General features: G+C 42.6%; 1 protein-coding gene across 1 annotated transcript; it reads right to left on the bottom strand.

The window, feature by feature from the left end:
• Window positions 1–5,404: 5,404 nt before the first annotated feature.
• GLUL (glutamate-ammonia ligase) lies at window positions 5,405–24,577 on the bottom strand. Its single transcript, XM_032226219.1, has 7 exons — window positions 24,469–24,577; window positions 18,927–19,129; window positions 13,615–13,776; window positions 10,819–10,965; window positions 8,726–8,853; window positions 8,410–8,609; window positions 5,405–6,935 (listed from the first exon to the last, which is right to left on the bottom strand). The coding sequence occupies exons 2-7, from the start codon at window positions 19,090–19,092 to the stop codon at window positions 6,617–6,619; spliced, it is 1,122 nt and encodes a 373-aa protein (XP_032082110.1). The 5' UTR covers window positions 19,093–19,129; window positions 24,469–24,577; the 3' UTR covers window positions 5,405–6,616.
• Between the last annotated feature and the right edge of the window lie 879 nt (window positions 24,578–25,456).

The following is a 25,456-nucleotide window of genomic DNA, read 5'->3' as shown; positions in this document are numbered from 1 at the left end:
AGAAGAAAGAAAGAAAAAGAAAGAAAGAAAGAAAGAAAGAAAGAAAGAAAGAAAGAAAACACATGGCCGGCAAGCCACTCCCACCAGGTCACATGGCCGGCAAGCCACTCCCACAAAGGAGGCCACACCCACAGAGTAGGTTCCAAAAAAATTTGAAACCCAACACTGCAGTGATCCCATGATCCTGAGTCATAAATGCATGCCAATCACCCAGATTTTGATTATGGGGATGGGGATGCTACAACTGTCATAAGTGTGGACAGTAGTCATAAGTCACTTTTTCCAGTGCTGTTGTAACTTCGGTCACTAAACAAATACTGGTAGTTGTAAGTTAAGGACCACCAGTAATAATTACATTCATCACATTTTAGAAAGTAACATCAAAACCCGAAAACTTTCTAAAGAATATTGGAAGTGGAGAGGACACCAGGGAAAATTAAGAAATATGTATTGTTAGCACATGCTTCCATCTCAAAATGAGAGCTAAGAAAAGCGATGAGGAAATAATTGAAACAGAAAATGCTTGGATTTGCCCGTGGCTTTTCAGGCTATCTTACAGAACCCAACAATTTCAAAACTGGAACCAAAACTCTAAATGAATTGCTGTATAGTGCAAAATAACTCTACAGATACAGGTAGAAGTAGCAGAAATACAGAGCTGTTACACATAACAGTGGCATAATTTGTAGCCAGAGAGCTTCAATTATTATATTTCACCTAAGCAGCTTATGTAACGAGTGGCAAAAGTCTTATGCTTCCTTGGGAGGGAGGGAAATCCCTTTTGGCAGTACTGTATGTACTATTTAGCTAATGTTTCTAGTGCCAGATATTTCAGCAAAAACGAAATGGTGTTGACAGAGCAACTGAAACAAAAGATCAAGATATAACCTAAGGTTTTTGTTCTAGAACAAAAACGGAGAAGTTGAAAGGTTGAGGAAGTAAACAGCAAAATGCTGTGTTGTTTCCAGGCATAAAGATGATCCACCTATCACTACTTAACATTGCATCATTTCATAGTTATAATGCTGGCAGGGGGTTTGCACACACCCTAATCGCTTGAAGACTGCAAAATCAGCTGATTGCTTGCATTCATATGTGGAGGAACCATAGTAGAACAAACAGTACTAATTAACACTATCTCAATTTATTGAGAGAAATTAAGAATTAACCTCTTCCTGTTCAAGCAGCCCCTTCTTTCTTCTTTGAGCAACACATCATTTTAGATGTTCGCTCGCAACCAAATTCCAGTAGCAAGTGGCATCACTAACATTTGGTGGGGGGGAAAAAAACTGGTGTGCTGCCAGATTTGATGGCGCAACCTTCAAAAGGCCTCGAGTTGACCTAAGGTAGATCCTTTCTGATACATGATTTATGGCATGCAGTAAAATAAAATGTAAAAATAATAATTGAAAGGCAGCATGCCTCTTTAACCAATTGCAGCATTTACAGAAAAGTACCCTTAGGACATAGAAATAATAGGAAATTTTAAGACATTCAGCACTTTTTGAGTTAATTTTGGGGGAAAAAATGAAAATAACATTTCATTAAAGATGGGCTGACATATTGCTCTGGCCCACAGTTTGTTGAACCAGTGGCCTTGTTCATTCATGCATATTAAATGATAAATCAAGGTAACAAGTTTACCTGATCTGGGCTCAAAAATCAGGATGGTTATTTTTGTTTTTTTCCACCTCCTCCAGAGGTGGGTTCCTACCAGTTCTCACCTGTTCGGTAGAACCGGTTCGTCAAATCTACCGAATCGGTTAGAAGAGGTTCCACCAGTGGACCCGGAAAGCAGGCCACACCTACGGAAGAGGTTCCAAAAATGTTTGAAACCCACCACTCACACACACACACACACACACACAGAGACTCACACAGAAAGAGAAAGAGAAAGGAAGGAAGATAGAAAGAAAGAAAAAAGAAAGAAAAAGTGAGAGAGAGAGATGAAAGAAAAAAAGGAAAAAGGGACAGAGAGACAAAAGGAAGGAAAGAGAGAGAGAGAGAGAGAGAGAAAGAAATTAAGAAAGAAAGAAAGAAAGAAATTAAGAAAGAAAACACATGGCCGGCAAGCCACTCCCACCAGGTCACATGGCCGGCAAGCCACTCCCACAAAGGAGGCCACACCCACAGAGTAGGTTCGAAAAATTTTTGAAACCCACCACTGATCTCATCCAATGATCAATTTAATCAACCAGATATTTTGAAACCCATGTCTGCTGGATTTACTCTCCATTATAAATGAAAATGAAGGAACTACATTATAACTTGGCAAAGGGATGAGCAACCTGTTGTCTTGATAACTCCATGTTGTTATATATTTTGTTGAAATACAAGCTGGAAGAGAAGCATGTCAAAGAAACGATGGTCGCCTGGGCAAAAAATTTTGGTTACAATGTGGAATTGGCTAAGTGGGAAAAACTTTGGATACTTAACCAGAAACTAACAATGGTTGCGGCGTATAAAGAAAACCTTTATAAGATGTTCTATAGATGGCATCTCCCTCTAACACGGCTCTCCAAAATGTTTAAAAATCTGGCCCCAAATTGTTGGAAGTGTAAAAAAACACACCAGGCACTTTTTATCACATGTGGTGGACGTGCAATGAGGCAAAAAATTGTTGGAAAATGATTCAATCATGGTTAGAACAAATGGTGGGAGACCAAATCTTGTTTAAACCGGAAATTTTTCTCCTAGGTATAATACCAGAGGGGTTTAAGAAAGATACACTTTATTAACAAGAGCCGAGGTGGTGCAGTGGGTAGAGTGCAGTACTGCAGGCCACTTCAGCTGACTGTTATCTGCAGTTCAGCGGTTCTAATCTCACCGGCTCAAGGTTGACTCAGCCTTCCATCCTTCCGAGGTGGGTAAAATGACGACCCGGACTGTGGGGGCGATATGCTGACTCTGTAAACCGCTTAGAGAGGGCTGAAAGCCCTATGAAGCGGTATATAAGTCTAACTGCTATTGCTATTATCTGAAAACATCATCTGGGCAGATAATCTGAGGGGAAAATGGCCCCACAAAACCCTTATCCTATGAATTGTATGCTGCCTTATCCTTTTTACCCCCCCCCCCCCGGTGGTTATGTGAACCACTCTTCACTGTTGTTGCCTTTCTGAACATCTCTGCTCTCCTCTCCACTTAGCTATTTTGATTTCCCTCTGTTGTTCCATGTGCTTATATAAACATTGTTACCGAAGCGCAGCCTTGCAGTCCTGAGACTCGTTGCCTTTGGCATAGGATTGTAAAAAATAAATAGATTCTCAAATACTGGAACCCAACACCCCTTCAAGGGCTCCTGACCTGTGTAATTTCAAAAGCAGGATTCTGAGCTTTCTCCAGATGTGGATGCTGCAAAGGTGGGGGAAGATTGAGGGAAAGGCTTCTTTGTCAGCCCTCCTGCTATGCTCCATGTCCTTCAATGCAGTAATGAGAGCTGATGGCAGACCAACTCTGGCAAAACTTAACTCTTGCATTGCACACATTAAGTCAACATCTCCAAAAACCCTGAATTTAAGGAGGGAACAGATCAGTGGTGGGATTCAGCTGGTTCGCACCCATTCGGGGAAAACTGGTTAACTTTCTAAGCAGTTCGGAGAACCGGTTGTTGGAAGAAATCTTTTTTTTTTTCACTTTATGGGGCTAATCCTGTAAGGAAGGCAGGAAGGAAACATTCTGGTGTTGTTTCTAGCCTAATTTTGATTGCCCTGCTTACAAAAACTGCCTCTCCGGTTAACCCTTATTCCATTGTAACAGCTAAGGCAAAGCGTCCATCAACCTGAGTGACGTTGAGTTGACCATGCCTACCCAGTCACATGACCACTGAGCCACGCCTACCCAGCTGGTCATTAGAGCAGAGAACCGGTTGTTAAATTATTTGAACCCCACCACTGGAACAGATGTAACAAGATTGTTGCCATGAATGCAACTCTGTGTGTAATAGCCATAAACTTGCTTTATGGCAAATCTTACCAGATAGCAATGCTTGGTCTAGTGGCTAGTTTTAAGTCAAAGAAAATCTTAATTTTCAGTTCTGAGTTTTTAGACCTGGTGATGTACAAACTTAGTGACACATTTAGTTTCCCCCCTATAGTACTGCTTTTCACATTTTTGGAAAGGACAGCATAAAAACCAGAAGAGTCATTGCAATGATGGAAGTTGTACACCAGGACATCTGATTCAGTGGTGGGTTTCAAACATTTTTACTACCGGTTCTGTGGGCTTGGTTTGGTGGGCATGGCATGCTTTGGTGGGCATGGCTTGGTGGGCATGGTTTGGTAGGCGTGGCAGGGGAAGGATACTGTAAAATCTCCCATTTCCTCCCGATCAGCTGGGACTCGGGAGGAAGAGAATAAACAGGGCGTGGCCAGTCCAATAGTATTTACCGGTTCTTCGAACTGCTCAAAATTTCCACTACCGGTTCTCCAGAACTGGTCAGAACCTGCTCAATACCACCTCTGATCTGACACATCTTGGACTGTGGAAAGCCTAATTCATCTCTTTCTGTCCAGTAGCAGGTAGCCAGATCTCTATGACAGGACATAAGTATGATGGTCTTGGCTCTCTTTAATGGACTGTTACTGAGTATCACGACTGATCAATTTATGGAAGACCAAATTAGTCTAGCCCCTATCATTCCTGTTAACATTCAACAGAACGCCAGTGGCTATTGTTGCAAACAATCCCATAATTACTGCTATCACACTTTGCATTTTCAATGGGGAACATCTGCTGACTGAGCCGAGGTGGCGCAGTGGTTAAATGCAGCACTGCAGGGCTACTTCAGATGACTGCAGTTCAGCAGTTCGGCTGTTCAAATCTCACCAGCTCAAGGTTGACTCAGCCTTCCATCCTTCCGAGGTGGGTAAAATGAGGACCCGGATTGTTGTTGGGAGCAATATGCCGACTCTGTAAACTGCTTAGAGAGGGCTGAAAGCCCTATGAAGCGGTATATAAGTCTAACTATTGCTATTGCTTGAGGAGCTACATTCTGGCTAGTGGTGAGGTTACAATTGAGCATATTTCGTAAGTATCAGATGTCTGAAAAGTTAAGATTGACTGGAGCCACACAAGTTCGCAGTGGCACGGCCAGGTTATTGCGAAATTCATGCAAACCGATCATGAAAAACACAGGCAGAGAATCACTATTGGATTTTATTATTTTATTACAAATCCCCTCCCGGCCCCCCTTCTCAAGTTCCAAATGCAGCGGAAACTGATTGGTGCCAATTTGAGACCCCAAAGTACAAAATCCTGAGCCACTCATATTTCCTCTGAAGTCAACTATGCGTATTAACATCTCCCTGGCAGGTCTGTTTGAGTGCCAAGGTGTACCTAACTGGAATAGCAGTGGTCTCTGTAAAACTGTACAACTTTAGAAACTCCTAAAAATGTGTTATTGAAAATCTTTCAACCAAAAAAAAAAATCCATTCCCCCTTCCACCCTGTGCTCTTTTGCCTTCCATTTGAAAAGCCTAGCTTTAATGCAAACTGTACCGAAAATTTTAATGCCCTCCATTCCCTGCCAATTGTTCGTCAAAAATATGGTTAAAGTTGACCAGTCAACTCTTCATTTGAAGCATAAGCTCATCTCTGTTGCTGCAGCCAGCCGCACGCAGCTCGGCCTAGATAGCCAAGCGGCTTTAGTTTAAATTAAAAGTTAATGCCTATTTTAATTTATAAGCCTGTAAACGGACAGCCTCTTATGTGCATCAAGCCTTCAAACTGCTTGTTGAATACGACAGCACATAGCTAACTTTTCTTCTCAACAAACTTTTTCCCCCGCCTTCCCATTTTATCAACGGACCCTTGCAACAAAGGGTTGAATTAGTGTACCTTAAAAGAAAGGACAACGATTTTCAAGGGTGTTTTTAGACATTTAAATATATATAAAAAGACTATTTCACTTTTGGGTTAGAAACAGAAAATCAGTTAGCTTCCAAGGACAGATCGAAGCGTTCTGCAGCTTCTTAAAATAAAATCTACCATTTCTAATCCCAAGGAGGGAACAATGCAGCCTAAGACCTAAGAACATGAAAATATTTCTAATTCTGGCAGGAAAAAAGCCTGCATGTAGAAATACTTTAGGAGGGGAAAGTATGACTATATGTTTTCCTGCCCTTGAGAGAACTTCCTTGTGGATCTGTACTGAGTACCAGCGCTTTGAGTGGTGGTAAGATGCCAAATCCATTTCATTTCACCAAAGTGAATGAATGACACACAATTGCACTTTTGCTAATTTCAACATAGCCCATGAAGTGCAAATCCAGGGGGGGGGGGGAGGAGGGAGAACAATTAGGCCCCAAAGATATGCTTTTTCTATCTCCACTCCACAACCCAGGTCTCAAGTTTGCGGTCTATTCCTGGAAGCTAATGAAACCCTGTCAAAGACATACAGATGAATTACATGAAATAGTGGTAAAATCCCACTTGTCTTCTCCTGTGCCCCTCAAATGACAGAACAGTGAAAGAGACTACACTTCCCCCCCTCCGCATACAAAGAAATAAAAGGGTCAGCTTTAGGAGAGGGAGCACAAACATGGAATTTCATGCCCTCACAATTAATATCTAGGAAATGCAGGAGGAGAGCAGGAGCACAACGGAGGAAGCCCACTTAGTTCTTGTACTCAAAAGGTTCATCGCCAGTTTCACTGAGCAGACAGGTGCGGACTAGCGCTTCAGTCACCGCGTACGGGTCGCAGTTAGCGGAGGGCCGCCGATCCTCAAAGTAGCCCTTTTTAACCTGGCCCACATTTCTCGGGATACGAATGCTGGCCCCACGGTTGGCGACTCCAGCAGAGAACTCATGGATGTTTGACGTTTCGTGGAAACCGGTCAAGCGCCTGGCGTTATCCAGACCTCCTTTGGGATCGTAGGCGCGGATGTGGTACTGGTGGCGCTTGCCCAGCTTCTCAATGGCATCTTCGATCTGTCTGTGAAGGAAGGGAAAAAAAGAGCATTACCAAAAATGGCCACCGGGGGTGCTCAGCTCTTCATGTTGCTAATAGCAATAGCGCTTAACCTTATATATCGCTTCATAGTCATTTACAGCACCGTCAAAGAGGCTTACAGAGTCGGCATATTGCCCCCCACCACCGCCACCAATCTGGGCCCTCATTTTACCAACCTCGGAAGGATGGAAGGCTGACACAACCTTGAGCCAGTCAAGATCGAACTGCTGGCAGTCAGCAGAATTAGCCTGCAGTACTGCATTCTAGTACTGCCATGACGGCTAAGATTGTCCACGTTTCAATTTCACTGGGATACAGCAAAGACTATTTCATATTTTATGGCAGATATTTCAGAAAAATGCCAAACATTAAAAAGGAAAATAAAATCTAATACATAAATAGCTCCGCTCTCGATACTTGTTTAAAGCTAGGCATTCTCCCGAGCCTCCAAGATGTTAGGCTCCAAATAATGCATCCATCACACCTCAAAAAAAAATTCAGGCTTGACACAAATATTTTAAAAAACTTCTTAATGATGTTCAAAAAACAAACATTGTGAAAACGATTTCCCTTTCTCGCCCATACTTAAAATTAAAAAGGCATTTGTTAAAGAGTATTTCCTCCAACTTGCAGAATACAATAAGCCATCCTTTGCAATGGAGACAAATCTAATTTTAAACACTCTTGTATATAAAAAATATATACTCACACTAACAGAAATATCCTTAATAATATAAGATATTCTAGTTTGCCTTTAGTTTTTGATTTGCAAGGGTTTTGCCCCCATGCTCAATGCAGATGTATCTGATAATGTTTCTTAATGTGATATACTATTATTGTACTACTAGATCAGTGGTAGGTTTCAAAAATTGTTCGAACGTACTCTGTGGGCGTGGCCTCCTTTGTGGGGGTGGCTTGCCTCCCATGTGACTGGATGGGAGTGGCTTGCCGCCCATGTGACTGGATATGAAGATGCCGACAACACTTGTCAGAACCACCTTAAATTACCTCACACACAGCACTGGCATGCATAAGAATAGGATGTAAACTCGTTTTTTAAAAGGCATCTTTGGTTTGCGTTAAAACAACTTCAACACACGCAATGTTCTGATTGCACCACAAACAAGTCATCCTCACCTTTCACAGAGGCACTGAGTTTTATAAATATGAGCATGATAGTGTAGAATAATCATATCCAAGGACCAGTGGTGGGTTTCCAAAAATGTTTGGAACCTCTTCTGTAGGTGTGGCCTGCTTTCCGGGTCCACTGGTGGAACCTCTTCTAACCGGTTCGGTAGATTTGACCAACCAGTTCTACCGAATAGGTGCGAACTGGTAGGAACCCACCTCTGTACTAGATTGTCTCAAAAACGTAGTAGTAATATTGTGTCTCACCCTGCCTCTTAAAACCTCTCCTTCCCTTAGAGCATCTTTGCAACAAATAAGTAGTACTTACTTGAGGCCTCCTTCCTCTCGCATGCCCTTAGTGCTGAAGTTAGTATGGCATCCAGCTCCATTCCAGTTGCCAGGAATAGGCTTGGGGTCAAAAGATACAATGACACCGAAGTCTTCACATACTCGATGAAGGATGAATCGAGCAATCCAGAGGTGATCCCCCATGTCAACACCTTCGCAAGGCCCCACCTGAAACTCCCACTACAAGAGAACCAGAATGAAATCAATCGATCATTCACGCCCTTCTCCAAGTATACTAAATGCATAAAGAGAATCCCAGGGATGAAAGGTTAAGCATTAACAGCGGGGATTTATACCTGGGCTGGCATAACTTCTGCATTTGTGCCTCCAATGTTCACACCGGCATATAGGCAGGCCCGATAATGAGCTTCTACAACGTCTCGGCCATAAGCTTTGTCTGCTCCAACTCCACAGTAGTAGGGCCCTGGAGAAACGCAAGAAGCAAAAATTAATCAGTGGGAGAATCTATTTGTCAGCTTGACTTCCTTCAGTAATCAGGAAAGAAACCACTCAACTCCATTTGGGTTGAAATCAAGTGTACTTTTACTAATGATAAATGAACAGTTGCAAAGCAAAGCTGAGTCTGGTTAATTAGGCACGAAAGCTTAAGATTATAATGTATAATTCATTCCCCTCCCCTTGGTATCCCTGTGCATAGTCCAATCATATTTCCCCCAAATGTCAGGTGTGAGATAACTTTCGAAAGGCATCACCAGGATGGAATGCTGGACTGTTGGCCTTGGCAGGAAACTCCCTTCTTCCACATGCAGAGTAAGGTGGTCAGCTCAGCATTTAGAAATTTCCTCCAGCACATCAATGATTCCCCTCCCAAATACCATGCCCCCCCCTTCCTGTTTCAATGGCAGCCGAAGCAGCAGCAAAGCAGAGGCTGACATTATACCTCTAGTCATCACCTTTAGCAAATCCATGTTACAGTGGTCTCCAACCTTGGCAACTTTAAGACCTGTGGACTTCAACTCCCAGAGTTCCTCAGCCAGCTTTGCTTTGCTGGCTGAGGAACTCTGGGAGTTGAAGTCCACAAGTCTTAAAGTTGCCAAGGTTGGAGACCACTGACATAAAGGACACTCCTATATAGACAGTTGTCAAATTATAAGCATTTGTTTATAGTGACCATTCACTAGAGAGCCGTGGTGGCGCAGTGGGTAGAGTGCAGTACTGCAGGCCACTTCAGCTGACTGCTAGATCAGCAGTTCAGCGGTTCAAATCTCACCGGCTCAGGGTTGACTCAGCCTTCCATCCTTCCGAGGTGGGTAAAATGAGGACCCGGATTGTTGTTGGGGGCAATATGCTGACTCTGTAAACCGCTTAGAGAGGGCTGAAAGCCCTATGAAGCGGTATATAAAAATCTGCTATTGCTATTGCTATTGCTACCATTCAAAGCTACAACAGTGACTAATGACAATTTTGACACATATGACCATGGCTGCATCCCCATGGTCAAATGATTAAATTCAGTGGCTTGGCTGCTGGCAGGCATTTATGACATGTGTTGGAGTTATGTGATCAGCTTTTGTGACCTTCCGACAAGCAAAGCCCATGGGGAAGCCAGATTCACTTAACAACAATCTTAGTAATATAGTAACTGCAATGATTCACTTAACAACTGTGGCAAGAAAGAAAAATGACGCAAAGCTCACTTAACAAATGTCTCACTTAACAGAAATTGTGGGCTCAATTGTGGTTGCAAGTTGAGGACTACCTGTAAAAGGCTTAATTAAATTATCTTATCTTTTCTTATTCAATCATCAAGTTAATTTACCTTTAGGGATATCCCTAATAAGCTAATTCCAATATTATCCTGTTCAAAATGCAATCTCTGATTGGCTGAGATCACCATTAGATTAATCCCAGGAGTTTCACAGTTGCAATAGCAATAGCAGTTAGACTTATATACCGCTTCATAGGGCTTTCAGCCCTCTCTAAGGGGTTTACAGAGTCAGCATATCGCCCCCAACAATCCGGGTCCTCATTTCACCCACCTCGGAAGGATGGAAGGCTGAGTCAACTTTGAGCCGGTGAGATTAGAACCGCTGAACTGCAGATAACAGTCAGCTGAAGTGGCCTGCAGTACTGCACCCTAACCACTGCGTCACCTCGGCTCTTAGCAGAGTCAGTTGAAAGCATGACTCTCTTCCTTTAAACATTTCCACACTCTCTCGTGAATTGGGAATTTCTCTTGATTAGGTGAGTGGTCCATCTACCTCGGCAATGGGTTTCTGCTGCCTAAATTCTCATTTAATATCAAAGGTCTAATCTTTATGTATAAAAAGCAATAGCTCTGTCCACTAAGGTGATGGTGTCTGAATGGCAGACTGCAATCAGTGGTTATTCATTAAAGATTTCATATGAATTCCAGGTAGAATCTTACCTTGTGGTCCAGGAAAGCCATTGGAAGGCCAACCGAAGGGATGTCCATCTGTTCCTAGGAGGGTATATTCTTGCTCCATTCCAAACCAAGGGATCTGGTTGGACACCATGTCCATAATCCTTCTACAAGTAGATCGTAGATTTGTTTCTAAAAGAAACAATAGCAATAGCAGTTAGACTTATATACCGCTTCATAGGGCTTTCAGCCCTCTCTAAGCGGTTTACAGAGTCAGCATATCGCCCCCAACAATCTGGGTCCTCATTTTACCCACCTCGGAAGGATGGAAGGCTGAGTCAACCTTGAGCCGGTGAGATTTGAACAGCCGAACTGCAGAATTGCAGTCAGCTGAAGTAGCCTGCAGTGCTGCATTTAACCACTGCGCCACCTCGGCTCTTGGAATAAGCCAATGTTGGTCATTCATCTAGATTTTATCCTTCCCTTAAAAGAGAGGCGGAGATGAATTCGAACCGCAACTTTGTCTATTTGTACTTTGTTGTTCTTGAGCAAAGGTTCAAGATTAAACAAGGGTTTGTTTTTTTTAACAGAACAGAAGGATTTAGGTTGATGGCTTAGAGATGGCCAAAGCCAACCTCTAAAGCTCAATTTGCCTAAAGTGTTTTCTAATTAATTTCCCCGGTCACCTTGTAAGATAAAACACCCCACTGTACTTATTTTTACATTACCAAGTGCAGTGAGAGCTAGATAACCTTGGGAGTCCCCTTGAATATTTTAGCTAAGCAATCTTGATTCAACCTCAATGTCAAGATAAATAGCAACAGCGTTGTCAGGGTGGCTCTTAAAACAGGAGGGTTAACAGAATGGCTAACGAATCCTACATTTCCTATAGGGTTGTGATTCATTAGTTAAAAGGGAAAACATTGTTCAGTCAGTTAAATGAAAGATGCATGAGTAGAAGCTATGCCTGTCAGCTGACAAGAAATCAGCTGAAATTTCAGAGAATGCCAGTCTTGTGGCTGGAAATGGCTTCACATGAAAAGCATTCACTAACTTTTTTTTCCTGGCAACTGCAGGCTGAGTTGGCATTTTTTTTTTAAGGATCTGGTAAGTTGTTAGCAAAATGTCATGCTAGACATTATCAGGCACGATGGCCTGGTGCAAAAAGCAAGGGGTTTTTTTATTCTTATTTTGCATAAACGTTATTAGAATGATGCATTAGTATCTTGACCAGAGGTGGGTTCCTACCAGTTCGCACCTATTCGGTAGAACCGGTTTGTCAAATCTACCGAACCGGTTAGAAGAGGTTCCACCAGTGGACCCGGAAAGCAGGCCACACCTACAGAAGAGGTTCCAAAATTTTTTGAAACCCACCACTGGTCCTTGGATATGATTATTCTACACTATCATGCTCCTATTTATAAAACTCGGTGCCTCTGTGAAAGGTGAGGATGACTACTGCGTTTGTGGTGCAATCAGAACATTGCGTGTGTTGAAGTTGTTTTAACGCAAACCAAAGATGCCTTTTAAAAAACAAGTTTGCATCGTATTCTTATGCATGCCAGTGCTGTGTGTGAGGTAATTTAAGGTGGTTCTGACAAGTGTCATCGGCATCTTCATATCCGGTCACATGGGCGGCAAGCCACTCCCATCCGGTCACATGGGTGGCAAGCCACTCCCACAAAGGAGGCCACACCCACAGAGTAGGTTCAAACAATTTTTGAAACCCACCACTGATCTTGGCTGTTTCCAAAATAAGACTGAACAACCAAGATCAAAATGCAAATGAAATATCACAGCACAAGGCAGAGGCCTCTTGTTACATACACGATGTTCCATAATGCTACAGATTATTACTTCTCTACTGAAATATAAATGACCTTGACAAATGCATTGCAATCTACTATATTTCAACAAATCGCTCTTTTAAATTATACTGCCAGGTAGTGGCCCCCAATTCTTATCTTCAGTGGAACTGCGAGTCCCTATTTAAAGTTACCATTGTTGACAGTGAAAGGAGGCGAAGTGATGTCAAAAATCTGGAAAAAATGGATAGACTATATACAAAATAAATACGGGACCAAGAAATTCCAGTTAGCCTATGCTTAAGATCAGGAATGATTTAAATTGTTTAAAGTTAGCTCAGCAAGAAGAAGCTAAGGTCAATGTAGAGACGTTATTAATTTCTTTATTTCTTTTTTCTCAATAGATTTGAGACTGTGTTGGTTAAAAATCCATACCGTGTACGGGTTCTGGGAAGTCGAGGGGGGAGGGTGGAGGGAGGGAGGGGTATATATTAGGCTAGTCAAGAATTTGGTGGTAAACTAGAACTATTTTGACACACAAAAAATTGTACTTCGATGTCTTACTGATTGAGGAATGATGAAATGTTTGTTTTAAAAGAAATAAAACTTTTGAACCAAAAAAAAAAAGATTAAAGATTAAAAAAAAAATACTTGTTCTTTGTTACCCTGTGAGTTAAGGACTATGGCAAAACAAAACTCTAAAATCTCATTCGTCAGAAAAGGGCAAATTCTTTCCCAGTTTGGAATGAATTGTAGAGTGATCCTCCTCCAGATATCTTTAAGTATGAACTGGAGATTTCATTTAGTTTTCGTGACTGGAGGCTATCAGTTTTAATAATCTAAATTCCAGTCCTTTTTTCTCAAAACATTAAACGCACTTTCTCCAGGCAAGGCATGCAAAGAGGGGTGGGTTTTTTTGTGCAGAATATAAGGGTTAAACCTCTGCTTCATTATTCATCTCAATGAAGTGGGGGGGTTTCCTGCATTCTTTTCCTGGTCAGGATCGAAGTTTTAAAAGGCCCAAACTGGAACACACCTGCAGGCTTTCGGTTGTACTTTAAAACTTCACATAAAACCAGTTTGTTTGGATCTTTGCGGAAAGGATCTCGAAACATGGCTGAAGGCACAAGAAACATGTCACTGTTTGAACCTTCCGACTGGAAAGTGCTTGAGCCATCAAAATTCCACTCTGGTAGATCTGAAAACAAAAATAAGATTGAGGTTAAGCCACTTCTACACACCTTACAAACCTGTGCTATTTAATTTTTGCTGCTGTTGTTACTCACACAAGGATTGATCAATGATTTACATCAATAAAAATATACTTCCCATTGTACTCATTAATGGGAGTTAGCCAGCTAAAGTCAGCCGATGTACTACTAATTATTTGCATTATTACATGTCCCAAAGGGTAAAAACTAGGAAGCTGCCATAACTAGTGGTCACTAATAATCTTAAGAGCAGACGTAGTCAATATTTGCTGGTGGGACTCACATTTTACTTTTATAGTTGTAACAATTGTAAAATCAGTTTTAATATGCCCCCGCTGAATTAAAAACTCACTTCAGATCAGAGGTGGGTTCGCACCAGTTCGGTAGAACCGGTTAGTCAAATCTACCGAACCGGTTAGAAGAGGTTCCACCAGTGGACCCGGAAAGCAGGCCACACCTACAGAAGAGGTTCCAAATTTTTTTGAAACCCACCACTGATACACACACACAGAGAGAGACTCACACAGAGAGAAAGAGAAAGAAAGGAAGAAATAAATAAAGAAAAAAATGAAAAAAAGAAAGAAAAAGTGAGAGATGAAAGAAAAAAAGGAAAAAGGGACAGAGAGACAAAAGGAAGGAAAGAGAGAGAGAGAGAGAGAGAACATGGCCAGCAAGCCACTCCCACCAGGTCACATGGCCGGCAAGCCACTCCCACAAAGGAGGCCACACCCACAGAGTAGGTTCGAAAAAAATTTGAAACCCACCACTGCTTCAGACATTCACTGACAAACAGACCAAAAAAGGCATCTAGGATGCTCCAACGCAGAGGATCCATGGTGACACAGTGGTTAGAATGCAGTATTGCAAGCTAACTATGCCCACTGCCAGGAGTTTGATCTTGACTGGCTCAAGGTTGACTCAGACTTCAGAGCAGTATAGAAGTCTAAGTGCTACAATTACTATTGCTTTCCCTATGCCAGCTTAGTGCAAATATTTCACTTTAATTGCCTAGTACTGGACAGGAACAGGGAGCGTTCTCCAGGATTATAATTTTATTTCTAATTTTACAGACCTAAAGGTTTTGTAGAAAGATTTGCTTTAAACCACTCTGGGTATATAGATGGCAACTGCAAACGATATGCAGTGAAGCATCTGTTCTCAGCTGTTGCCTGTGGCTCGTTGCTAAGTACCCTTAGTTTTTGTCAACAAGTATATATTATAAAATTACAGAGGGGAAGAAAACCCCAAAACACGGAAATAGAGTAATTTTTGTTTTAACTCTGAATAGACTCAAGGGTTATAGCATTAATCATTTGGGAACTTCCATTGCCCTAGGAAATGTATGCCTCGGTTTGCCCACGGTATTCAATACTGATAATTGTCAAGAGGAGAAAAACTAATGAATACATAAGCACACGGCAACCAGCATTAAAGTGGTAAATCTAGTTAATCAGTTTGATCCCTTTTCATGTGCTGAAGGTGGTGAAATGATTTAAACAAGTTGTGTCAGCCACTTCCTCGGAACAAAAACAAAGCCTTTAACTAAATTCTCCTAATGAGCTACACTGGGGCAGGTTTCGTAACCATCTCTGGCTAGCTCCATAGCAACCAGGGAAGAAACTCTCATGCTCTTGATCGCACGGTTTTATTCCAAGCCAAGCAAAAAAGACCAGGTTTTTGCGTATACTCTCTTGTCCATCTGTATTGTGCACATAAATCAGGGCCAAGAACAGGGAGCTACCAAAGGTACATTTCCTAAATCATTCCAAAGGTGTTTGGAACGACTCTGTGGCCTAAAAAGCCCCATCCTCTATCACATAACACCCCTTCCCCATTAGAAATTAAGGTTTCAGATGAACAGACTGAAGTAGGGAGAGGTGATTGAAAGGACAGCAAATGGTTGGTTCTGTAATGTATTAATGTTATTTTTGGGGGAATGGGAAGGAGGAGCACTGTGTTTTTGTTTCAAATTCTCAAATAGGTTTATTTTTCAGTCAATAAATTACCGTGACGAACTTCCTGGGCGGGACTTACTGATGGAAGCAGCTAAACATAGCTGCTCCCGAGTTACCAGTCGTGTTATCTGTTCAGATGATCATCTATCAGACATCTGACAGACATCTTATTCTTCAGGCAAGAAGATAAGGAGAGAAATTTTGTCGGGCTAAGGTAATGCTTCTTCTTTAAAGCCCTGCATGGCTTAGGACCAGCATACCTGCGAGACCGCCTACTGCCACACTCCTCCCAATGGCCGGTGAGATCCCACAGGGTGGGCCTCCTTCAGATGCCGTTAGCCAGACAATGTCGGCTGGCGGCTCCCCGGAGGAGAGCCTTCTCTGTGGCTGCTCCGACCCTTTGGAACGAACTACCCCCAGAAATCCGGACCTCACCCACTCTCATGGCCTTCAGAAAAGCTGTCAAGACCTGGCTATTCCGGCAGGCCTGGGGCTGTTGACCTCATTGTTGAGGTCCAGCCCCGACTGAAATGATTGTATCTGTGTTGTTTTTAACTTGTCTATTTTATTTTTATTTTCTTTTATTGCTTTTTTTTCCCCCTCTCTGTAAGCCGCCCAGAGTCCTCCGGGATTGGGCGGCCTATAAATAAAATTAAACTTGAAACTTCTCGACTGTGGCGAGTTTGAGATGTGTGATCTTCAACTTTTAGAGTTGTGGGGGGGTTGGAAGTCCACACATCGTAAACTTGCCGAGGTTGAGAAACACTCCTCTCTAGGGCCCGAGGGCTTCAAAAAAGGGCACGAAGTGGGCAGAGATTAATCGTGTTGAAAATGAGAGAGGCATGAAGGCAAAAGCCAAGTGCTTGCCATCTGTAATTCAAGGAACCATCTAAGGGCCAAGGAATTCTTTATTTCAAGAGCAGCACAAAAGATGGAATCCTGCCAGGAGGTGGTTCCACCATTCAAGCCTGACAGATTGATAGCTTGGAAAAAAGGTGAGGTTTGAGTGAAGTAATACATCTTGGCTGCAGTTCTCTAGTTTAGCCTTCTCCAGGTGCAATGATGTTCTCCAGACATGCTTCACAAATATGGTAGCAAAGATGTTTTAGCCAAGGTGGAAAAACCTATTCTAAGTGTCAACCTTGTTTCACAGAAATTAGAGGACAGACACAAATATGGATTTGAAGAAGGCATCCATAATTCAAAAATCAGAACTTCCCTGAGCAGTAGATTAGCAATTGTAGTTTTACAGGCTGTCTTTAATCACATGCTGATTGCTCCTCCTGCCTTTGTCCTATCTCAATAAAAGGGACTACCAGACTCCATTCTGGGTCGTCCCATCCCGAGAAAGCTCGTGTCCGTGTCTTTTCTCAACATTGGCCTCATGGGCGAAACCACGGGTACTTCGCACAACATAATGGTCATACAGATTTTTAAAAAATGGAAGAACTAAGCCTGTTCCATCATTTATTCCATTTAGCAACCTTACATATTATTTTTTTATTTATATATTCATTTCTATCGTCTGGAATTATGAAATGCATTTCATCGAAGCATAAAGCCTTTCATCCTATATGTGGTCTTCATCAACAAAATATAACCCGATTTCTTTTAGAAATTAAACTGTTTTTTTCTGTTTATTATTACTTTCTTGCATATTTAGAACACAATGCAACGCAGTTCTATTTGTAAGGTAAAGATTGGTTGGAATGGATAAGCACATATATACAAGCAAATCGTTGTATGCCTTTCCTGAGCTAGGCAAATTTTTATTTTTGGAAAAAAAATTAGTTATGGGATCAAAACCAGAAGAAATAATAGGTATTATGAAGGTGGTTTAAGAAACCCCTCTGCCAATGATTAACAGATGCACACTCCCGCCTCCTGGTTTCTCAAAATTTCATCAATTTTACCCCTTTTGGCCGAATGTCCATCTATGCAGTTGTGAGAAAATGTAGTTTTAATAAAATGCTGAAAAACACTGGATAACTTAGCAACTTGGTTTGAATCTTATTTTATGGAGAAAGTATTTATTTGTGGAAAACTATTAAGGGTATTCTTTATTACAATGGGCAGCAGGTTGAATGCTATATTTCCCATGTCAACAGGGATGCAGTGAAACGGGAAGCTCAGGGGGAAATGAAAGTTACAAATACAGTATAATGTACCGAATAATTCAATTCTATTCATAGAAAACTGAGATTGGAAAGAGGTGTTAGGGTACCAAATATATATATATATATTCTGAATGGGATTCCAGATGTAGAGAGCCACAGGGGAGAAAATGTAAGTTTATCTGAGAACTCAAAACCACAGTTGTAGACATGATTTCCCAAAAGAAAACTATTAACCAGTGCTTTTCAGTTCATACAAACATTTTTTTTTCAACAATTTGAAACTCAACCAGATGTCTAGCTAGAAAGGAAACTGGACTGTGGCAGACAATTAATTCCAGTGTTTGTTTAACTCTGCCATATTTCTTTCACTTAACTGTTTAATGTACATCTACTCAAAAATAAATTCCCCTGGGGAATTTATTATGGGTTGTAGTGTGGTTCCACCACAAATCCGCGAAGCCCTTATCCGCGGAGACATAAGCGCGAAGACTAATTCGCGCCGTTCGAAGCGCTAAGGAAAAACGCGAGCCTACCGCGATGACATAATCGCGGAGGGCAAATCCGCGCATTCCCAAGCACTCAGTACCCTAAACCTAACCCTAACCCTAAACCTAACCCTAAACCTAACCCTAACCCTGAACCTAACCCTGAACCTAACCCTAACCCTAACCCTAAACCTAACCCTAAACCTAACCCTAAACCTAACCCTAAATCTAACCCTAAAACAACCCCCTAAATCTAATCCTAACCCTTACCTTAATTGAAATCGGCTTTCTGCCACGGCGCCGTTTTAAAGTGCCCTTCTGTTGCCGCGCTGTTATCGCGGCGGTGATGACGTGCGATGATGACGTCGCGGCTTTAGCGACGCGCTTATGTCTCCGCGGATAAGGGCTTCACGGTTTTGTCGTGCCACGTTGTAGCGTCATCTCTAAGACTCTAGCCTAAGTCTAAGGCAGTAGAAGCTGTTCTTCTTTTGGCTTTTTACCCTGACTTATTTGTCCTTAGTTCTAAGCTGGTTCTCTCCTTGATGAATGTCCTAGGAAAGCTCACTCCAAATCTGCTTACCTTCAACGTTCTTGGGCTCCTGCTCCAAGGTCCGGGTTTTACAGCGCAAGAATTCACCCGTCCCATCGATCCATATGTACATAGCTTGCACCTTGTCACCTTGTGGCAGTTTCATGTACATTTGTTTTATAGTTTTGCTCAAGTGGGAACTGGCAGAGGTGGCCATGGTGGCAGTGGTTCCTGAAGTTCTGCAAGATGAGGACCTGGAGGGAGAGGAAAAGGGTGAAAATTTCCAAAGGGATTCTTGCCAAAAAACCAAGTGGGGACATTCCCAGAGTGCCAACCTATGAGCTGGCTTAGTGTATGACGAACTTTCCGCAGCTGATTACAATCCATGTACAAAATGTACATCTGCCGCAAGTCATCATACTTCTACTGAAGATCGTGGAGGATTGCAAACTATCTCTACATTCATGATTTCATCAGGCTTCTGTAGCAGCTTCTAAGTTTGATAAAGTTAAAATCAGGCACTGAATAAGCCACTATATCTTGCTTTGGAAGAGCTGTTTCTTATCTGATGCCCTCAATGTGCCTCAGGACTACGATCTGCATAATCCTCAGTCAATTTGACTATAGGATTAAGGCAGTTGTTCCAACGTAACAGGAAGCTACTGGCTGGGAAATATTACTGTACGGTTATTATCCAGTAACGTTTATGCATTGTAATGGGGTGTTTAGAAATAACTTAATTCTTAATTCTAAACTCTAAAAGAAATGTAATCTCTGAAAAAGAATAATCACAAACAATACAGTCCTTGTTCTGAAAATGAATCTATTGCCAAGACTGCTTCAATTCTCAGAAATTTAGAACTCTGATCATAAAAAAGAGGGAAATAAGGTAGCAATAGCAATAGCAGTTAGACTTATATATACCCCTTCATAGGGCTTTCAGCCCTCTCTAAGCGGTTTACAGAGTCAGCCTATCGCCCCCACAATCTGGGTCCTCATTTTACCCACCTCGGAAGGATGGAAGGCTGAGTCAACCTTGAGCCGGTGAGATTAGAACCGCTGAACTGCAGATAACAGTCAGCTGAAGTGGCCTACAGTACTGCACCCTAACCACTGCGCCACCTCGGCTCGGTAATGCCCCTATTTATGTGCAGTATGCGCCATGGCAAAAATGGATTCCAACTAAACATTGATGTTATTCTAATTGTCCTTATCTCTAGATTCATGATTTCATCAGGCTTCTGTAGCAGTTTCTAAGTTTGATAAATTTACTTTTTTAATAGGATTACTCTCAACATAAGATTTGTTTGGTTTTGTAGCTTTTCTTCTCAACAATAAGCTTTACTACAAGCAACACAAGAACCCAATAGCAATAGCAATAGCAGTTAGACTTATATACCACTTCATAGGGCTTTCAGCCCTCTCTAAGCGGTTTACAGAGTCAGCATATCGCCCCCACAGTCTGGGTCCTCATTTCACCCACCTCGGAAGGATGGAAGGCTGAGTCAACCTTGAGCCGGTGAGATCTGAACCGCCGAACTGCAGATAACAGTCAGCTGAAGTGGCCTGCAGTACTGCACTCTAACCACTGCGCCACCTCGGCTCTATAGGCTTGTTTGAGGGTGGAGATGAGGAAGTATACATAGAAATAACACTGAAAATTCCCAAAGTACTATCAGAAAATTGTAAAATCCATACAAGCAATATAGGAAAACCACGAAAGACAAAAACCCTTCCACATTATTTATATTATAAAAGTAATACATAGGACTTCCTAAATTGCAAAGTTCTCCATCGAGATTTATATGGGTTTCAACTGAAAAGCGTTCCAAAAGACGACAAAGTTTTTTACATTAAGAGTTATTTGTGTAGAACCAACCTGATTTCTATTGGTTGAAATGGTGGGCAAACCTTAGAATGTTAAACTTATGGTATACACCCAAATTCCTAAGAGATTAAAATGTGTCTTCTCCCATGATAGCAGAAATCCCATCTTTTATGTCAGGCCATGGCATACTATTATAAATTAATGGAAACAATCCATTTTAAAAAAATCTCAATCATGAATTTTTCAAATTTGTTGGGAGCACATTTGCATCTCAAATAGGATAGAAATAATCTCTCATTGTAAAACCTGTCAAGGTACATGTGTAATAATCTGTCTACCTTTCCTGAACCAGTTCCTTCAACATTATTGTTGGCTCTTTAGCTATTTCATTTTTTTGTTTGAATCCTGTTTAAACATTGCAAGGTTCTAAGCTGCTCAAAGTAAGTCAATTATTGAAATGGTCCAGAACCCTAGCAAAAATAAGCAATATACTCAAAGAATTCTAAGCAACTGGCTATAATACCTAGAATCTAAAACTAGTCTAAAAGATTTGGAAGACATCAGTTGAGAAGAATTTAGAATGTAGAAATCTTGAACCTCATCAAAACCCTAAATAAGGATCACCTCAAAACTCCTCTTAGATCCTATTTTAAATGACCTAATATAATTGTCAATGTTAAAATCCAGCTGTCAAGTGTTAAAATAAAATTACATTTTGCACATTCTTGTAGTGGATTGGTACTATCGTTTATGCATTTTCCTGCCAGACAATCCCATGCAAGAATGAATTACTCCCATACCGGCAACATGAGAGGTATCTGTTTCATGGTGTGGAGACTAACTGTAATGTATGAAGCACCGGTTTGCAAAACGGTTCTTGCTCACAATGAAACTCTTTCATGTTCTGAATTTTAAGTCACTGCAAATGTCACATCGTAATACAATATATACTGGGTGGTAACACAAAAGAATGGGATTTTTAAAAATCATTCTGAGATCTTTACCATTCCAAGTCTAAGCTTAAGCTTTTCCTTGTGTGGAGTTGAATAATATTGTATAATTAAAAGGCAATGAACTAGTAGTTGGTAGTCAAGGAGTATTGCTAAGAAGTTTAGGATACGGGGAGGGGGGATGGAAGGCGAGGTAAGGGAGAGCAGAGGGAAAAGGGGGAGAGGGGAAGGGAAAGAGAGGGTATCCTACTCTTGTTAAAAATCATGGAATGTTTTTATGGAGAATGCAAACACCCACTCATCTCCCATTAAACAATACTACTGTGAGATTGAAAAGATGTACAATTTACACGTTTCTGGTAACTAAAATATCAATTGTGAAATTCAAATTCTATTAATTTTCTAAAAGTAAAATGCTGGATTTCTACAAGTGCATTAGTTATTATATAGCAATCCTGCCAGGATTTTAGATGGCAAAACTAAATTGGGACTTACATTTTTTTTTTCCATTTCTACTAAATTCCTTGCCTTTCCTTGACTTGCTTATAAGTAAAAAAAATTAATGAAGAGCCCTACAGCTATTTAGAAGCTAGCCAATTATTATTTATTTATTAAATCGATTTATAGGCCGCCCAATCCCGGAGGACCCCTTATGACTAACTATGTATATGATTTTGAATTATTTTACGTTTATGTTAATTGTTTGCTAGAGTGTTAAGTATGTTCCTATCAAAATACTGAATTTTATTGACAATTCCATTGACTAATAAAAACATAACTGTCAAGACTTAGATAATTTCTTCCATAGAATTTTTGCCTTTCTTTTTATACCAACAGAAATATTGGAATGAAAATAGTATCAAATCCCCATTCTGGGGGAAAAAGATTCCTAAATATGTAGCTCCAAGTACTGATCCGACACCATGGTAACCTACAATCCAATTCAACAATATTACCTGATATTACCTGGATTTTGAGCTAGCCTTCCTTTTATAAGGAATTATCTTACATGCCACATGGTAATCATGGCTGTTACAGACATTCTAGGCATGTTAGATGACGGAATGAACCATCTGTGTCACTAAACTGGATTCTTAGAATTATCCTACTTCTTTCCCTTGTATTTTCTCTAAAGGTGATTTTAAAATTGCAATATATACAGGGGCAGCAGATGGCAGCATCTAGTCAACTTCAGTTGATCTGGGGGAGGCGGGGGGACGACAACCAGAGTTGAACTAGTTAGTACTTGGATGGGAGATCCTTGGGAAATTGTAGGGTTGAACTCTAGATTGGGAAATCCAAAACCACCCTTAGAAAAAGAAAAAAAAAACCAATGCCAAGTCACTCTTTGGAACATTCCTCCTATACCCGCCCTGCCTGGGGGAAGTTCACACAACACCAAAACCCTGGTTGTATTTTGCAAATAAGCACACACACACACACACACACACACAAACTCAATACTGTTTCTCATTGGCAAAGGAACAAAATTGTTTTGGGATTTTGTTTGTATCTGATTTTGTTTTAATCTGCTTTGTCTTTTACAATGAGGACCCAGGATATTAAATAAGCAAGTAAATAAATCCATATATATTGTTGTTTTTCCCCAAAAATTTGTCCTCCAGGATTCTCTTTACATTAATACATAGATCTCTCTCTCTCTCTCTCTCTCTCTTTCACTCTCTCTCTCTTTTGCTCTCTCTCTCTCTCTCTCTCTCTCTCTCTCTCTCTCACTCTCTTTCGCTCTCTCTCTTTCGCTCTCTCTCTCTTTCTCTCTCTTTCTCTCTCTCTCTCTCTCTCTCTCACACACACACACACAACCGCTCCTATTCCTAATCAAAACCAACCCCCTCCAAAGGCTGCCTGCGTTTGTGTTTTCAACCAGCACTTCCCTCTTCTACCTCTGGCTCCAACCTTGCGAGGAGCACATTTTCACTCTCCTTTTACATCCTGCGCTTTCTCTTCTCCAATGCGTTAGGAGGGAGACCATTTTATCCCCTCCCCAGGGCAGCGGCGTTTTTGCTTTCAGGCACCCCGCTGCCTTGAACCAAACCGGAGCCACCCAGCCTTTAAGGAAGGCAGAGGAGAAGAAAAAAGGACAGAGCTGGAACCGTTTCAAGTCCATGGCCGTCCCTGGGCGACCCTCTCTTGCCTCCCCATTTAACAAAAAGCCAGGGCGAGGGATTCAAAAGCAAGATCCGCTCCGGGGGCTCAAAGGGCCTGCGGGAAACCGGGGGACCCCTCCTCATAGGCCTCCGCGGGGTTTTCCCACTCCCTCCATCCAGAAACCCGAGTGGCAGGGATCTCCCTCTTAAGCCACCGGAGTTGATCGCAAGCCGGCCCTTCCAATAAAGCCTCCAGTGAAGCAGAAGGGCAGGCGCGGTTCCGAACGTCCGAACAAAGACCCCTTTTCCTCCCCGGAGATTCCAGAACGCCCCCTCCCCAACAGCAGCCAGGAGCGCCTTAAGGCTCCCGCTTAACGACCCCACTGCTTTTGTTTAGAGGAGAGACAGCGAGCCTATTTTCTGCAACCCTCTAAAACTGCATCTCTATAACGGAGCAGGGTGGTTCTCGTCCGCAACCCCCTAGAGGAAAAATTGAGAGCGACTTCGGGAAGAAAACTTCCTATTCTCCCTCTTCCTTAACCCCATTCTCTCCCCACCCCCCAGGGAAGCCCCCCGGGGGGCGGGGAAGGGGACATATGAGATGATGCGCTCGGTTCCCTGGGAAAATGCAACTCTAAGCCCCGGTTCCCTCCCTCCCTCGCCCCCTCGCCCCCTCCCCAACCCCTTCCAGCCTCTGCTGCTCCCTTTACCTTGGCCGCCGTGGAGGAAAAGGTGCGACGGTGGGAGGCAGGCGGGGAGAGATCACTGGCGAGTCGGACCACTAAAGAGGATCGCCCATGCTCTGCTCTAGAGGAGTCCAGCTGCCGGCTGCCTCCTTTAACTACTGGCCGGTGCCGATCCCCCCCTCCACCCACCCCGCTCGCTCATTGGCTTCTCCCAATCGGGAGCGAGGCAGGATCAGCTGATGGGGGGGGGGCTCCTGGCTCCAGCGATTGGGCAACCAAGAGAGGAGGAGGAGGAGGGAGAGAGAAAGAGAGAGAGAGAGAGAAGAAAGAAAGGCAGAAGGGAGGGGACGGGGAGGCAAGGGAAGAAAGGCGGGGGAGGAGTTTGGGGAGGGGGGCTTCCTCTCGTTTTGGGGACGGGAGGAGGGAGTAAATTCAGGGCAGATGCCGGAAAGAGGTGGAAGGCGGTTACCGCGGCTAAAGAAACCCCATTCAGTCCATCCATGCCGAGGAGAAGCTTTCCGTGCCCACCACACGCGCGTGGCAGAGCCCTTTCGCCACGCGAGCTTCGCAAAAGCTCTTTGAGGACCCGGATTGTTGTTGGGGGCGAGATGCTGACTCCGTAAACCGCTTAGAGAGGGCTGAAAGCCCCATGAAGCGGTAGATAAGTCTAACTGCTATTGCTATCGCTATTTGCTATCTTTGCCAACGTCCCCGGGGGCTGAGAACATTACAGCAAGTTGCAAAGCGAGGATGGCCTCTAGACGAGAGAGCTACGCCGGCGACCCCCCCAAAGCAGCCCCCGCAGGCTGCACGGAGCTCCCCTAGGCTTCCTTAGAGGAAATCCGCCGGGGGGTGGGTGGGGGGGGGAGAGGAGGGGACTGGGCTGGGCTGCCTTCTCTTCCGACCGCGGAAAGGGGCTGCCGCTTTTCGGCCAAGGGGCTCTGAATACAAGATTTGATCTGATACGAGCTCCGGAATGTGGTTTGCGGCGAACTCTTCAAAGGGGGGGGGG

Source organism: Thamnophis elegans, chromosome 11, assembly GCF_009769535.1.
Source record: "Thamnophis elegans isolate rThaEle1 chromosome 11, rThaEle1.pri, whole genome shotgun sequence".
Classification (NCBI taxonomy): Eukaryota; Metazoa; Chordata; class Lepidosauria; order Squamata; family Colubridae; genus Thamnophis; species Thamnophis elegans.
The sequence above is the reverse complement of the archived record's forward strand: the minus strand, read 5'-3'. Positions and strand labels throughout refer to the sequence as shown.